Source organism: Magnolia sinica, chromosome 1 (assembly GCF_029962835.1).
Source record: "Magnolia sinica isolate HGM2019 chromosome 1, MsV1, whole genome shotgun sequence".
In the NCBI taxonomy this organism is placed as follows: Eukaryota; Viridiplantae; Streptophyta; class Magnoliopsida; order Magnoliales; family Magnoliaceae; genus Magnolia; species Magnolia sinica.
The window spans coordinates 14,160,683-14,179,180 of NC_080573.1; the positions used below are offsets into that span (position 1 = coordinate 14,160,683).

General features: G+C 38.4%; 1 protein-coding gene across 1 annotated transcript in view; it reads left to right on the forward strand.

Moving 5' to 3' along the window:
* LOC131240560 (starch synthase 3, chloroplastic/amyloplastic) overlaps window positions 1-18,498 on the forward strand; it is a 70,758-nt gene that overhangs the window by 49,921 nt on the left and 2,339 nt on the right. Inside the window, exons 12-15 of the mRNA XM_058238854.1 lie at window positions 16,254-16,436; window positions 16,573-16,704; window positions 16,812-16,923; window positions 18,129-18,252. Of these exons, the coding sequence (XP_058094837.1) occupies window positions 16,254-16,436; window positions 16,573-16,704; window positions 16,812-16,923; window positions 18,129-18,252 (551 nt within the window). The remainder of the gene's footprint in view (window positions 1-16,253; window positions 16,437-16,572; window positions 16,705-16,811; window positions 16,924-18,128; window positions 18,253-18,498) is intronic.

Genomic DNA, 18,498 nt, shown 5'->3' on the forward strand with positions numbered 1-18,498 from the left:
CCTGTGGTGTGGCCTACCTAAGTCATGGATTGGCCTGATTTTTAGGCCCATGGCTCACCATGGAAGGGTGCATCTAATTAATGGGATGGATGTCCCTCACACGTCCATGAGGCCAACCTCATAGTACCTTTTCCCATCATTTGTACGTCCAACTAGTTCCACCGTTTAAAGACTAGTTAAATGTTAATAAATGCTTCCCAGATAAAAATGATTTCATCTAGTTGTACATTCAACTAGTTGCCCTGTTTAAAGACTAGTTAAAGTTAATAAATGCTTCCCAAATTAAAATTATTTCAAAGAGGAGTTGCTGGCTTGAGTGGGCCCACCACGATGTGATTGTGAAATCCATCCCAACTGTCAGGTGAGTCACCTCATATTAGACCCAGGACCTGAAAATCAGCCCTATCCGTGGCTCCCTTGAACCACACGATTGGAAACAACGTACTTAGAAAGCTCACCCTCCAAACTGTTTCCTCCAAACTGTTTCCCTTGACTTAGCCCACTTAAATCGCAAATGGGCTTGCCTTTTGGGCCTCATGCCTAGCTTTTGGTGTGGCATCTAATTGTTGGAATGGATTTCACATGTTCATCATGGTGGCCCCTATAAAAATCAATGTTTGATGTCTCTTTCCCAATTGTTTCCATTGGTATGGCCCACTTTAGTCATAGCTCAGCCTGATTTTTTTGGTTTTGAGCTCATCATGGGATTGCACATCTTAATGGTCAGAGGGGATCTCATGTACACATCATGGTGGGCCCGTAAAAAAATAAAAGGTAGGTTTCCATAAGAGTCTCTACCCGTTCCACGAAAGGGTGGGCGTTCCAAGGAATCATAGCTTTGGGACTCGACACTGACGTCAACACCGTGTTGATGTGGCAAAGTTTTGAGGGCCCCACCATGATGTATGTGTTATATCCACATTGTCTATCCATTTTGCTAGATAAGTTTAGCGCATAAGCCCAAAATTGAGGCAGGTCTAAAGCTCAAGTGGACCACACCACATAAAGCAGTGGGGATTCAATGCTTACCATTGAAAACTTCTCGGGGGCCATAGAAGTTTTGAATCAAGCTGATTTTGGTCTTTTCCCTTCATCTAGGTCTATATGACCTTATGTACAGGTTGGATGGCAAATAAACATCATGGTGGGCCCTGGGAAGGTTTCAACGGTGGGCATCATTGTCTACACCGCATTTTGTGGTGTGGCCCACTTGAGCTTTGGATATGCCTCGTTTTTGGGCTCATGCCCTACATTGATATGGAAAAATGGATGGATGGTGTGGATATTACACATGTGACATGGCGGGGCCCATAGAACTTTACCACATCAACACAATACCAACCTTGGTGCTGGGTTCTAGGCTACAAAATCGGAGAGTCCACGGGAGCAGATTAGTTGTAACCTTGGTAATACCGCAGTGGGTGTTTCCCTTACTATGGGTCCCACCCTGATGTATGTGTTGTATGTATATCCATGCCGTTCATCAATTTTTTTTTTTTTTCCGGCTTAATTTAGAACATGGTCCCAAAAATGAAATAGATCCAAATCTCAAGTGGACCACACCAAAGGAAACATTGTTGATTGACCATTAAAAACTTATTGGGGGCCACAAATTTTGGATCAAGCTAGTATTTTTGTTTTCCCTTCATCCGGGCCTGTCTGACGTTATCAACAGGTTGGATGGCAAATAAGCATCATGGTGGGACCTAGGAAGTTGTTAATGGTGGGCGATCAATGTACATTGTTTCCTATGGTGTGGTCCACTTGAGACTTTTATCTAATTCATTTTTTAGGATCATGCACTAAAATGATTTGTAAAAACTGATGGACGGCATGGATATGCAACACATACATCAAGGTAGGCGTAGTCAGGGAAACACCTACTACAGTGTTAACTGCGTAAGACCTGCTTAGCTCCACACCTTCTTGGGAAGGTACCACTTTTCTTAGAACAAAAGAGTTGCATGACAATGCCAACCTTTATTTTTATTTTTTTATAGGGCCCATCATTATGTGTATGTGAGATCCACTCCAACCATTAGATTTGTAATCCCATGCTAAGGCTAGACTTAAAAAATCAGGTTGAGCTGTGATTCAGGTGGGCCATACCAACAAAAAAAGTTGGAAGAGATGCCCACCCTTGATTTTTTACAGGGCCCATTGTGATGAGTATGTGAAATCCACTCCAACTGTGAGATGCCACACCAAAATCTAGGGTTGCAACCCAAAAGTCAGGTCCATATGTGATTCAAGTGAGACACATCAAGGGAAATAATTTAGAGGGTGAGCTTTCTATGCACACTGTTTCCAATAGTGTGGTCAATCTAAACCATGGATGGGGATGATTTTCGGTCCCTATGTATAACATATAGTGACTCAGTTGATGGTTGGGGTGGATTTCACATTAACACTATGGTGGGGCCCACTCAAGCCGGCAACTCTTTTCCTCCAAATTACTTTTATATTGGCAATATTTAGTAAGTGGTCCTTGAATTAGGCCATTAGTTCTAACTACAACTCGTTGTGTGTGAGTATGTATGTATGTGTGTGCATGTGCATGCGCATGTGTCTACACACACACATCACTGATAAAAACATGCATGCCATTTGAGAATGGAGAATAAGATTAAGCTTTGGGGTGTTCTGAAATTTCAGTTGGGTGGAATCAGTGTTTTAAATGGCTATGCTATGTAGTGTGTAACTTACGGTACGTAACGTAACGTAGCCTTAATGCTACACAGTGTTTAAATTATCGGCGATATTATCGAATTATCGCCGATAATTTCAGTATCGCTGGAGTTCCGACACCGAAACTCCCTTTTTTCGTTTCTCTTCCGAATATCGCCGATTTTTCGGCGATTTTATCGATTTTTTGTGAAAAGTCCAGTTGTCAGCGAAAAATCGAGGGATAACTGTAACAAACAACCCATTTTCAACGATAAATGACCGATAACATTGGAGCATTGCGTAAATACGAAAAATATCCCAAAAAAAGGAAAAAAATGGAGAAACTTGCGGATTACCATACCTGTAGTCTGTAGAAGAGGAGGGCCAATCGTAGAAGAGGATGGGTGAACGGAAATTGCGGTGGGCCAATTGATTGATCGGTGTGCCGTAAGTGCCATCCAATCTCTACTTTCCACTTTTTTTCTTCGAATACTCAAAAATTCAAAACCTAAAGATGATTTCGGCGAAGAATCTGATGAAGATTAGGGGATTTGGAGAGACTTTCTTTCGGAATTTTAGGGTTTCGAGGGTTCTCTTCCGAAATGGCGAAACCCTCTTTCGTCTCAAAAACAACGCAATGGTTTTTTATGGGTGCGGATCGGCTATTGGCAGGTTGAGTAGCGAGACTCTACTGAAGTGACGTCACCAAGTTCTGTGGGCCCCACCATGATGTATGTTTTACATCCACGCCGTCCATCCATCTGGAGAGATCATTTTAGCATAAGATCTAGAGAATGAGTCACATCCAAATCTCCAGTGGACCCCACCATAGAAAACAGTGGGGAGAGTGACACCTCCATTAAAAACTTCTAAAGGCCACAAAAGTTTTCGATCAAGCTGATATTTGTGTTTTCCCTTCTTTAATGTTTTTGTTAATTTTTGAACAGGTTAGATTTCGATAAAACATCATGGTGGGCCTTGGGAAGGTTTCAACGGTGTACATCAATCTTCCTGCTGTTTTTTGTGGTGGGGTCCACTAAAGCTTTGGATCTGCCTCGTTCTCTAGGTAATGCCTTAAAATAATATCTCCAAATGAATGGACGTTGTGGATACAACACGTACATCATAGTGGGGTCCACAGAACTTGGTGACGTGTAGCCAGTCCCGCTACTCAATCGATCAGTATCTAATCCGCGTCCGGGAAATCAGATTGCGTACTGGTTACACAGAACGCTCTTATCTTACTGAGTAAAATCTGTTGGGCCCACCGTCAATGTATCTAGTCTATCCACATCGTCCATCCGTTTTTCCATCTTATTTGAGGGGTTGAGACCAAAATTTAACCATACCCAAAGATCAAGTAGACCATACCATTGGAAACAGTTGGAATAATAACTTCCACCGTTGAAACATTTCTTGGGTTCACAGTGATGTTTATTTCTCATCCAACCCGTTCATAATATAACACAGACATGGATAAAGAGAAAACACAAATACAAGCTTAATCCAAAACTTCTATGGCCTCCAAGAAATTTTCAACGGTAGATGTTCAATTCACTGTTTCCCATTCTGTGTTCCACTTGAAGTTTGGATATACTTAATTTTTAGGCTCAAGCCCAAAAATTATCTACTAAAATGGATGGACGGAGTGGATAAAATACATAAATCACGGTGGACCCCACAAAGTTCACTCAGTACGCTTAGCCTAGGAGTTACTTGGTACGCAATCTGCTTCCTTTTAGCCTCGTGTGCGGGTGCCAACTTCAGTGGCGTCTGGATGTCACCAAGTTATGTGGACCCCACCACGATGTATGTGTTATATCCACATGGTCCATCCAATTAGCGAGATCATTTTAGGTAGTGAACCCAAAAATGAGGCAGATCCAAAGTTAGGGTGGACCACATTGCCAAGGCGGTGGGGACAATGATTCCTGCTGTTGAAACCTTCCTAGGCGCTATGGCCCACAGTGGTGATTATTTGTCATCCAAGTTATTCATAAGATCACACGGAGATGGATGAAGGTAAAATACAAAAATGACATGGATCCAAAACTTTTGTGACCCCTAATGATTTTTCAATGGTAGGCATGTTCAATTCACATAGTTTCATGTGGTGTGGTCCATTTGAGCATTGGATATGCTTCATCTTTGGGATCAAGCCTTAAAATTATCTTGTAAAATGGATGGATGGGGTGGATAAAATACATAAATCACAATGGGCCCCACACAATTGACTTAGTACGATAAGCGTACTAATTTATATGGAACCACATGTCACTTATTTATATTGGTGGATTGATGGGTCGATGTTATGTGGGGCCATCATAATGATAAATATTTTATCAATGTCGTCCATTTATTTTGATAGATAATTTTAAGGCATGAGTCCAAAATGAGATAGATCTACATGACTGCAGCTAAGGTGGACCACACTAAGGGAAACAGTGTTGATTAAATGTCCACCATTAAAAACTTCATAGGGCCATTATAATGATTTTTTTATTTTTATTTTTTTTGCCATCCAACCTCTTGATTAGGTCACCAGATCTTGATGAAGCGAAAACACGGTTTAGATTATATTAGAATTTGCCACATGTACCATTTTCAAATGCTAGGTATCAAGTGTCATACATAGCCAGACTATCAAATATCACACTGATTGAATAATCTAATCCATCTTTGATTTGACATCTTTGAGTTCATTTGCTTTTATATGTCTTAATTATTGTATGCCAGTTGCATTTGTATTATATAAACTCATTTTGGTTACTATTTGAGTGATTTCTTACGACAACGCATGCCTTTTGGCCCCCATTAAATGGAAACTTCTAATTTAATGCATTCTTTTTCCAATTTTTTCATTCCTGAATATGTAAATATGTGTATTTAGGCATGTCCTGAAGTTTCACTAAAAAATTCCACCATTTTCTCCATGTTTCCCTCCTTTTCCCTGCATTTCCGGTTATCGGCGATAACGATGTTATATCTTTATCTCTAGCCAGCGAAACTTGTAACGATACCGACAATTCGAACACTGATGCTACATAGCTCATGAAAATAGCTTTAAGTCGCATGATGCCTACGCTACATGACAATTTGCGTATGTTACTTGCTACGTAGCTCGCAATACAAATTATTTTTCACAACAACATTAAAATCAATTAATGTTTTCAATGATCGGTTATATTTTTCTATTTTCAATATAAACTAGTTAATCTTTTCAGTGCTTATAGTAAAATAATATAAGTTACAATATTAAATCAGTTTTGTTGCTCTTTCTTTACCTTTGTATTTAATGATTGCCCTTTCCTAAATCTTTATGTTGCATTTGGTTGCATTAAATATCATGAAATTTTGTTAAATTTCATTATTAGTCAGTCTAATTTGGTGTAGAATATCATGAATTGGTGCAATCAAGTGCAACCTTGATTAAAAATCTAGAAGTAGCGTGTAGCTTATGCAATACGCTATGTAGCGTACGCCTCATGCTTCAGAGGGGTGAATGCTACGCTTCACGCTATTCGCTATTTAAAACACTAGGTGGAATTAATTTTCCACCCAAAACTGGCAGCCCACTCACTTCATTTCCCATGTAGAACAAGAACAACAATTTGGCTGGTCAACTGAAAAGGGGAGCCTGCTTAATGCGGTACTTTCCATGTGTTCCCATTCCTGTGCCTTCTCAATGACTCAAAGGGGTGTTCTGAAAATGTTCCCTCAGGAAACATAGTTTGGGTTACTTCCAAATGGAGCTTTAATGCTAAGTATTGATTTATTGGTTCCTCCTTAATATAATGAGGGAATTGATCTGTTTATAGGATTTTTCACTAAGGTAAAGATCCCTATCTAGTATACTCCATTATGCATATTGCCTTATCCAAATATTCATTTTGCATTGTAATCTGATGACTAGAGCACCATCATCAAGTGATGGAAGCAATTGTCATCTTCATGTTTTGGGCTAAGTTATTAACATTTCATTCTTGTTAGAAATTCTTAATGTTTCGATTCACTACTTGAGAAGAATCTCACGCGTTTGAAGGAATTGTATCTTCCATGCCTCATAGGTATATTATTTGTGCCAATGGAAGCTCCTATTTCAATTCTCCTACTCTCATCTTCATTCAACCTCCAAAAGTAGTGTCTCCAATTACTCCCAATCTCACCTTCTTTCACCAAGATCCTATGTTCCATTGTTTTCATTATAATGTAAATATAAAAATAGATCAAACTACTACAGGGCCCTATTGATCGAAATTGTACATTACATAAATAATAAGAAGAAAGGGTATGAAAATTTATCTCTCAACACTTACGGATGAACGCCTTTAAATTCTTACTTCATATATTCTCTTTAGCTATGTAGAATCGTTGTTCCAAACAATGTTCAAAGTATCGGTATCGTTACAAGTTTCGCTGGTTGGGGATACAAAAACAATATTGATATTGTCGATAATGTCGCTAATAATTGGAAATGTGGGCAAACATGGTGAAAATAGTGGAACTTTTTAGTGAAACTTTAGGAGATGCTAAAATACACATATTTTCATATTTAGGAATAAAAAATTGCAAAAAGAATGCATACATAATAAGTTTTAATATAATAGGGGCCTAAGAGCATGTGTTGTTGTAAGAAATCAGTCCAACCATTCCATCCATCCAACCATCCGACCATCCAATATTCCATCCAAACATCCATTGATATTTGAAGATACCGACAACACACGATATTTTGCGGAGAAATCGTCGACAACTGGAAATGAAATGAAAACACACGATATTTCGCGGAGAAATCGTCGACAACTAGAAATGAAATGAAAAACTAGTCTCGATATTGCCCATGTTGCGATAACAATTATATTACGCTATTATCATTGACAATTTGAACAATGTATATAACTACACACTCATAAAAAATTGAAAAGGAATTTTTTTAATCAATAAATTTTTTACGATATTGATACATTCATGGTATTATCAAAATATCACTGATACACTGGCAATACAAGCGATACCTAGAATTTACACAATTGAAAATATTGGCGATACTTGGTGATACATTGCCAATACCTAGAATTTCTGATACTACTAGTGTTATCGGTGTCGCTACCAGTGTTATCGATATCGTCAAGCTAGAGATATGAATATTATCGGGAACATTACAATAATATCGGGGATGCTCCGAACAATGGTTCCAAATATCAGTGATATTATCAATAAAATTGCCATTATTATCAGTATTGCCAGGTTAGCAATACCGAAATTGCTGGAAGCATAAAATTTTAAAATATTGTAGATATTTTCTATAATATCGGCAATACTTGATGATATTATCAATATCAACAATACTTTGAGAAGAATCCCTTACGGTAGAATAATGGATTGATTTAGGTGGAATTTAATGTCGGCTTAGTCCAACATGCACAATATCTTTCTTAGGATCAATCTTTGATTAAACTATTTATATTTACCATGGTACTTATTTATAAGAATAAAGGAGACATACAAATCTACACTAACCATCAGGGGATTGAACTTATGAACCATACTATAAAACATTGGGAAAGAGTGATTGAGTGATTGAGATCTTCCACTCAAGCTATTTTCCTACTCAGGTTCCATTTGATAAACTGAAAAATACGCTTTGAAAATTAAGTGAAGTGCTGAATTGTAATTTTGAAATAATTTTAGTCAAAAATGAGAAGAAATTTTAATGCATCACCCCTTTTAGAATTTAGACTTTAGCATTAAGTGAAGGGAGGGGAATTGAAAAAAGGACCCAAACTTTTAAGTGAAAATTAATTTAAGCACTTAATAATTTGGATTTTCCAAATGATATGAATTGTATACAATCACTAAAAATATCAAATTTCAGTATATGTGCTGAAAATAAGTTTTATCAAACGGCTCCTTAGACAATTGATGGAGAAATATTGGTGTGGAAATATATGTAATTTTGTGTGTGCATGTGTATGGTTGTTATGTACTCTTGTGGAGCACTGTAACATTTCCTTCAAGTTTATATGTGTGTATGTTGGTCTTTAGACAATACGCAACACATCTCCTCCTCCCCCTTTCTCTCCTCTCCCTTCTCCAGATTTCTTCTTTATTTTATTTTTCTACCTGTTATTAGAGCATCCGATTTGGAACCTAACCGCAACCTACAGTAGTAGGCCCACTGCTGACGTCGTCCGAATGCACAAATGACGTTAGCAGTGTACGGCCGGTAGTTCTTTTCTGGTGCAAACAGTGTGGGATCTAGTAGATCTGGTTTTTAGAAGAATAATGGAGATTTTTCTCCATGTTTTGGAGTAGTTCTTGTAGTGTTTCGGAGAGAATGAAGAAAAATCGGAAAAGTTCAGATTTCATGATTTTTGTTGTAGTGTTTTTCGGATCCTCTGTTGGGATTTCTATATTCCCTTATCTTTTTTGATGTTATGGGGCTGTGGTGGAATATCATGTTGCTGGGATTGCTTATACCATGCCTAAAAGTATCCTGCGCACATAAAGTGTTCAACGAAATGCCTCACTCAACTTCGCATGAGAGTTTCTTTACAAATGGTGGATCCGTCCTTCTTAGTTCATCTTCCCTTCCTTTTATCAGTCATGTTTATGGTGTGAGTGTCCCTCCACGCTAACCCTATTGTTTGTTGTGAGTTGAGTTCACTCACATATTGCTGCACGTGATGCACACAAGTCTTCACATGCTATTGTGTGTTCTCTCACGTATTGCGAGGGATGCACACTCATTTATTGTGCAAGTTGCACTTGTTTGTGAGAGAATGTTACATGCTGATGACAAGTTTGTGACTTGATGTTTGTCGAGTTTAGTTATGGCCGTGTACTTGAAGAGAAGATTTAACGAATGGAGAAGATTCAAGCTACTGTCTATATACTGCCATGTTGTGTTTGAGGGGGAGCAATGATCCATGCTCATCATCACCGTTATCTTTGTATATATTCTAAGATGGGCATGATCAATATACATGCTCCAGCTTAAGGGCGAGTGTGGAAATGTATGTAATTTTGTGTGTGCGTGTGTATGGTTGTCATTTACTCTTGTGGAGCATTATAACATTTCCTTCAACTTAATGTGTGTGTGTGTGTGTGTGAGTCTTTAAACAATACACGACACAACAAGTTGTCGTAGCCATTTCTCCTCTTCTCCCCATTCTCTTTTCTCTCCCTTCTCCAAATTTTTTCTTTATTATCTTTTTTCTACTATACGGAAAGGAGGAAGGATCTCCATGTGTTCTTTATTGACTTAGAGAGAGCTTTTGATAGGGTCCCTAGAGAGTTATTATGGTAGGTGTTGGGAACGAAAGGAGTTTCAGAAGGATATATTAACATAATTAATGATATGTATGATGGAACGATAACAATTGTGAGGACCATTTGTAGAGAGACAAGTGAGTTTCCAACTATTGTAGGCTTGCACTAGGGGCTGGCATTGAGCCTGTACTTTTTTCGCTTTGGAAATGGACAAGTTGATGAGGCGTTTTCAATAAGAGATCCCATAGTATATGTTGTTTGCAGATGACGTGGTTTTTGATTGGCAAGTGAGGAAGTGCTTAAACACCGAGCTAGATTTATGGTGGGGCGCTTTATAATATAAAGAATTTAAAATTAGTCAGATTAAAACAGTATATGGATTGTAATTTTATTTTTTTTTAAGATGGCAAAAAATTTATTAGAAAACTCGTAAAATCGAGAAAAGACTACAACCGAAGCCCTAGAGAAAAGACTACATCCCAAGCCCTAGGTAACCAATAAAGAGGACGACATAACTGCCAGGATGGCCTTAAATATTGTTGTAGGCTTGCAATAGGGGTTGGCTTTGAGCCTGTACTTTATTGCCCTGGAAATGGATGAGTTAACGAGGCATTTTCAAGAAGAGATCCCATAGTGTATGTTGTTTGCAGATGACGTGGTTTTTGATTGGCAAGTGAGGAAGGGATTAAACACCGAGCTAGATTTCTGGAGGGGTGCTTTATAATCTAAAGAATTTAAAATTATTTGGATTAAAACAATATATGTGTTGTATTTTATTTTTTTTTAAGATGACAAAATTTTTATTAGAAAACTTGCAAAAGCGAGAAAAGACTACAACCCAAGCCCTAGACAACAAACAAAGAGGACAACATAACTGCTGAGATGGCCTTAACATTGATAGCCCAACTCGAAAGGAAAACCTTCACTTTTGAAATGACCTCATCGACACCCACTTTCTTATTTTGGAAACAATGACCGTTTCTACCAAATGGCCCATAACACGGCCATAAATGAGTGTGCATCACATGCAACACTCGAGAGAACACATACAACAGCATGTGGAGACTTGTCCGCATCACGCGCAACACAATGTGAGTGAACTACACTCACAACAAACAACAGGGGCCTGATAAACAAAGGGATGATGATCTGAGAATGAAAGATCCACCACATGTAAAAATCCCCTACTCAAAGTGGAGTGAAACATTTTGTCGAACACCTTGTGTGCGCAGTATACTTCTAGTTACTAGACAAGAACAACTTCGCAATCCCAACAATTTGATTTAACACTGTAGCCCCATAACATCAAGAAATGAGGGAATAAAGAAATCCCAGCAAAAGATCTAAAAGCAAAGGGCCGACAGTGCCCGCTTCTCACGAAACATGCCATAACACACTCAAATCTTGATGAGACTTCATGATACTTGTATCTAGAGATTGTTCTTGATCAACCACACATATTCCTTGTGGAAGATTTGCTCAAAAGTCCTTCAGAAAAACAACATGGTAGAAGGAATGAAATGTGGACATTTTCTGGTTTTTCTTCATTTTTGCTGAAACACAATGGAAAACTTCGTCCAAAAATGTAGAAATAATCTTCATTATTTCTCTAAAATCCAGTTCTACCATATCCCATACTTTCTACTCCAAAAAGACAGTCCGATCGTACATCAACGACATCATCCGTACGTACGAACAACGTCAGTAGTGGGCCCCACTACCGTAGGTTGTGCTTAGGTCTCGCTGATCGTAGATGCTCTGATACCAAGTAGAAATTAACAAGAGGAAGTGTATAGAGAAAGGGGGGAAGAGAGAAAGAGGGTATAGAGGGACAGACGGCTAGAGCAATCAGTTGTGTTGTGGTTAGTGTAATCAGTGTTTGAGTTATCGGCGAGAAATCGATAATATCGCCGATATTATCGGTGTCGCCAGACCTGCGATACCGAAACCCCAATATTTCGTTTCTCTTCTAGATGTCGCCGATATTTTCGATGTTATCGGCGATATTTTCGGATCACTGGCCAAATCAGCCAACTCCCCTATAGATTTCGATAAAATAGGCAAAACAAATGCCGTGTTTTCGGCGACATTAGGCGATGACCCTCTTATTCGTAAAAAAAATATAGAAAAAGAAGAAGAAGAAGAAGAAGAAGAAGCTCTCTTACCTTTTTACTCAAGATCTACCTAAGGAGTGGCCTTTGGCTGAATTTGGTTGTCCAATCGTGGTCAACAGCGCCGGATCTTTCACAAGAAAGAAAAACCTAAAATCCCCCTTTTCCTTCGAATGGAATAGCTTTGAAAGGAAACTGGATTCTACCTAGGCTTACGGGGATTTGATTTGGGATTTGAAAAAAAAAATCGGAATTTGGGGAGAGATTTTTGGGAGCTTTAAAATCGCCATGGTCGGGGTCGGTTTATCAAAAAAAGGGAAGGGGAATGGGTGGTGTACGCACAGTAGCTGTATAGCTGCTGTAGGTACGTGGCATGCGTAGACGAGCACTAACGCTCCTCGAGCTCCGAGTTGTACGAACGGTTCAAAGGAGATTAAAGTTATGTGGGCCCCACAGTGATGTATTTATTATATCTACACCGTTCATCTATTTTTAAAGATTATTTTAGGGCATTATCCAGAAAATGAATCATATCCAAAGATCATGTGGACCACACCACAAATAACAGCGAAGATAATGATTTTCACCATTAAACAATTCGTTGGGCCACCATAACGTTCTGTAGGCCCCACCATGATGTATGTATTGTATCCTTACCGTCCATCTATTTTTCGAGACAATTTTAGAGTATGAGATCAAAAATGAGGTATATCCCAATTTCAAGTGGACCACATTACGGGAATAACGTAGACCATTAAAAACCTTTTGGGACATATAAAAGTATTGGATCAAGCTAATATTTGATTTTTGCCCTCATCTAGGCCTGTATGACGTAATCATACAGATTGAATATCAAATAAATAGTACAGTGGGCCATAGGAGGATTTTAACGGTGGATATCCAATCATTATTGTTTTCATGTGGTGTGATTCATTAGAGATTTGGATCTGACTCATTCTTTATCTCGTACACTAAAATGTCTTCCAATGGTTGGACGGTGTGGAAATGAAACATAAACCATGGTGGGCCAGATAACAGCTACACGTCACTACGGTAGCAAGTCTTGCCGCTCAACCTGTCGTAGCTAAGCCGCGTCCCTACCGACACGTACTGAGTAAATTATGTGGGGTCCACCATGATTTACATATTTTATCCACTCCGTCCATCCATTTTAACAAATAATTTGAGGGCTTTAGCCCAAAAACCAATTATATCCAAATCTCAAGTGGACCTCACCACGGAAACAGTGTGAATTGAAATTATAACGTCTAAAATTCCATGAGGCCTAAGAAAATCTGGATCAATATATTATTTGTGTTTTTCCTTCATCCATGTCTTTGTGACTTTATGGACAAGTTAGATGACAAATAAACATCACTGTAGCCCCTACCAAGGTTTCAACTATGAAAATCATTATTACTAATGTTTCATGTGGTGTGGTCCACTTGAGCTTTGGACATACTTCAAATTTCGAAACAACTATTAAAATGAGCTGAAAAAATGGATGGCCAGCGTGGATAACCCACGCACATTCATAGTGGGCCACAGTACTACTCTCAACGGCCACGAGATCTGAACAATGATTGCGAGTCACCTTGTCATTCTATGTAGGGATGAAATGTGGCCATAAATGTGTATTTTTTTTAAATGCATTTACTTTTGCATATCTTAATTATTATAAGCTTACATTTGTATTACATAAACTCATTTTGGTTATTATTTGAGTGATTTCTTACGACAACGCGTGCCTTTTGACCCCCATTAAATGGAAACTTCTTATTTAATGCATTCTTTTTGTAATTTTTTCATTCCTAAATATGTAAATATATGTATTTAGACATGTCATGAAGTTTCACTGAAAAATTCCACCATTTTCTCCATGTTTCCCCCTTTTTCCCTGCATTTCTAGTTATCGGCGATATTATCGGCGATAACGATATTATATCTTTATCTCTGGCCAGCGAAACTTGTAGCGATACCGACAACTCGAACACTGAGTGGAATGACACACACACACACACACACACACACATTAAGTCTTAAGGTAAGTCACAATGCTCCACAAGATCTGACTCATTCTTTATCTCGTACACTAAAATGTCTTCCAATGGTTGGACGGTGTGGAAATGAAACATAAACCATGGTGGCCTGATAAACAAAGGGATGATGATCTGAGAATGAAAGATCCACCACATGTAAAAATCCCCTACTCAAAGTGGAGTGAAACATTTTGTCGAACACCTTGTGTGCGCAGTATACTTCTAGTTACTAGACAAGAACAACTTCGCAATCCCAACAATTTGATTTAACACTGTAGCCCCATTACATCAAGAAATGAGGGAATAAAGAAATCCCAGCAAAAGATCTAAAAGCAAAGGGCCGACAGTGCCCGCTTCTCACGAAACATGCCATAACACACTCAAATCTTGATGAGACTTCATGATACTTGTATCTAGAGATTGTTCTTGATCAACCACACATATTCCTTGTGGAAGATTTGCTCAAAAGTCCTTCAGAAAAACAACATGGTAGAAGGAATGAAATGTGGACATTTTCTGGTTTTTCTTCATTTTTGCTGAAACACAATGGAAAACTTCGTCCAAAAATGTAGAAATAATCTTCATTATTTCTCTAAAATCCAGTTCTACCATATCCCATACTTTCTACTCCAAAAAGACAGTCCGATCGTACATCAGCGACATCATCCGTACGTACGAACAACGTCAGTAGTGGGCCCCACTACCGTAGGTTGTGCTTAGGTCTCGCTGATCGTAGATGCTCTGATACCAAGTAGAAATTAACAAGAGGAAGTGTATAGAGAAAGGGGGGAAGAGAGAAAGAGGGTATAGAGGGAGAGACGGCTAGAGCAATCAGTTGTGTTGTGGTTAGTGTAATCAGTGTTTGAGTTATCGGCGAGAAATCGCACACACACACACATTAAGTCTTAAGGTAAGTCACAATGCTCCACAAGAGTACACAACATATATAGATGCACACACACAAAATTACATATATTTCCACAATGTCCACCTAAAACTAAGTATGGGCCCCCTTACTGAGGGAGAAGGCAATGCCCCTTCAAACCAAATGCTCAGTCGCTGCAATCGCCTTCCAAATGAACAAGGCTCTATATAAAGAGGATCTCTTCATGAACCATTCCCCTATTAACACTCCATACTTGTTCGCTATGACCTCTCTCCATTATCTATTTTGCTCAGATCCAAACCTCCAGATCGTCTTCCCCAGGAGAGCAACATTCATGTCCTCCAAGTTTCTGATCCTAGCACCCCTTTCCTTTAACGGTTTACAAATCTCTTCCCACTTGAGAATTGGATTGCAATTTTAGTCACAATAGGAGTGTAGATGAGGAATTATTTAATTGTTGACCAAGAAGTTTCCCAAAATGACCAGTTTCGATACCTTGCGTCAATAATTAATGAGAATGGAGAAATTTGAAAAGGATGTTGCCCATATAATTCAAGCTAGGTGGAAGAAATGGAGATTTGCCTCTAGAGTTTTGTTTGATCGTTGTGTGCCACTTAAATTGAAAGGGAAATTTTGTAGGATATCTATAAGACCAGCCATGCTTTATGGGACAAAATGTTGGGCAGTTAAGGAACAACATGTTCATAGGATTAGCATTTTTGAAATGAGGATGTTGAGATGGATGAGTGAAAAGACGAGGAAGAATAGAACTGCGCCAATAGGTAATAAGATGAGGGAAGTAGACTATGGTTTGGTCATGTGCAATGGAGACCAAGAAACCACGCTGGTTACGAGTGGATTCAAGTTCAAAGCTCTTGAAGTGCAAAGGGAAGGCCCAAAAGGATGTGGATGGAGGTAGTAAGAAAAGACGTGATGACCTATGGTCTAACTAAAGGTATGACCCTTGATAGAGTGGAATGACAGAACATGATTCATGTAGCCAGCCCCAGTTAATTGGGATAAGGCTTAGATGACAACGACAATGATTCCTTGATCAACTAACAATTCATAGCTGGCGGGTGTATTTACCTTGGCCTTTGACATTGAGTTGTTAAATATCTTATAGTCTATTGGAGATTAAGTTCTCTCATGATTGATATTGGTTGAATTTTGTGTCTGAAACCTACACGATGACTACTTGAAATTTGATGTTTTTGAGAATTCAGTCATTCTTGAACTAGGCTGACTGTGAGAACTATGTTGCACTTGTCATTGCAGATATCTTACACTTCAGAGAATGTTGTCGAAGGTAAGAGGGCTGCAAAGCTTGCCTTACAACAAAGGCTTGGCCTGAAGACTTCTGATCGCCCTCTAGTTGGAATAATATCTCGTTTAACTGCTCAGAAGGGAATTCATCTTATCAAGCATGCCATCTTGCGAACCCTGGAACGCGATGGACAGGTTATCTCTGCCTCTGTTTATTTTTTTAGTACAAAGAAGAAAAACCACATAGTTGTATTCTTCATGCATTGATGTACTTTGGTCTTTCTTGGTTACTTGTATCTATCTTTTAATTTGAAAATAATGTTGATGGCAGGTTGTGTTGCTAGGTTCGGCTCCAGATCCTCGCATACAAAATGATTTTGTTAATTTGGCAAATCAGTTGCACTCTACTCATGGTGACCGTGCACGTCTTTGTTTGACCTATGATGAACCTCTTTCACACTTGGTGAGTTCTTTGCTGCGAGAATTTATTCATTGTCTATTGAGTTCAATTAATTAGGGATTTAGGGATTATATGACACTATAAATTACTAATCATTTGGGTTCGAATAGATATATGCAGGTTCGGATTTCATTCTAGTTCCATCGATTTTTGAGCCATGTGGCCTTACCCAACTTACTGCTATGCGATATGGATCTATTCCTGTCGTTCGTAAAACAGGAGGTGCGTACTTTTTTAACGTTCATGAACTCAGCACCATAGAAAGGCATTTTTCAGGGAAGCAAAATGGAACACGGTCCAGAAATAACGTCCTACTTGTAGTGCTATACTCTTTTGCATGCTAACTTATAGTTACTGATACTAACACAACCATCAAATGTTGTGGCTTTTAAAAAGTCAGATTTGCTCTTAATAGTTACTGACACTAACACAAGCATTGGATGTTGTGGCTTTTTAAAAGTCAGATTTGCTGTCATGTCCATACTACATACAAATAAGGTCTATTGTTACTATTTAGATGTGAAGAAAATCCCAAAATAAAATTAAATGATTGACCAAAAAATTAGTTATTTATGTATAAATCATTTTTTTTTTCTTTTTAATACCTCAAATGTGTTCAATAGCTTCAGACAGTGTTCTTGTCCACAGATTTGATGTGGCACAATTTCTAAAAGTTTGTGCCTTTGTTATGTAGTTAGTAGTGGTGAGCATCAGTTATTTATTTGGGGGGGGGGGGGGGGGGGGGGGGAATGGATACTCTGTTCCCAAATTTAGCTGGATTTGACCTTTTGATATATCAGCTGGTATTCCTCAATGCCTTAACTAAATATGATTTCTTATGTCATATATCAATTTAAATAGTGTTTGGATGGCTGGCTGTATAATAACTGGCTTGCTGCTGTAAATTATCATGGCCATTTGACTGGCTGGCACTATAATGACTAGCCTCTTGTTTGGATCAAGATTTAAACTAAACTGAGAGAGGAAGAGAATGCAAATTCAAACCCTTTTTGTGTGTGTGTGTGTGTGTGGCAAGAGAATGCATTTCTTTCTATCTTTTTTGTTTTGTTTTGTTTTGTTTTGTGTTTGTGTTTGTTTTTTAAAGAATTTTGGCAGGAGTGTAGAATTTGGGCAAGCATTTTCTATGTTTTTTTCCTTGGGGTGAAATGTGTCTTCTTGGATGATAGTTCATACAATGAACATTCATGAGTTCTCTTGGAGAATGGGCACCCATTCCTGCTTGACATTTAAATATCCTCTTGCAAATGCATCAGCTCCTTAATGCTACTTGTTATATCCACTTAGATTATCTGTAACCCATTTATCAAGGATGTCTTATGAAGCAAATTTCTGCTATACTTATATTTTGCAAGATAACAGGGAAGACAAAACAGCTGAGAAACAAAATTGTGTTGTTTTTCTTACAGGGCTCTACGATACAGTATTTGATGTCGATCATGATAAAGAGAGAGCTCAAGCCATAGGTATTGAACCAAATGGATTCAGCTTTGATGGGGCTGATTCCTCAGGTGTTGATTATGCTCTCAACAGGTAAGTGTGGTTAACACATTTCTTGCTTAGATATTGTTGTAATCTGCAACTACTTTATTGGCTATTGCATTTCTTTTAAATGGAAACATTGTAAAAGTAGTACTTCTTCACAATGATGGTAATGTTTTGCAATTCATTGGTAGGTAACCACAAACCTGTGTGGATTAATGCTAAGTTTCTGTTCCATAGCATGGTTTGCCACACTGGTCATTCGCAACTAACTTACTCAAACAGACCTGTTATGAT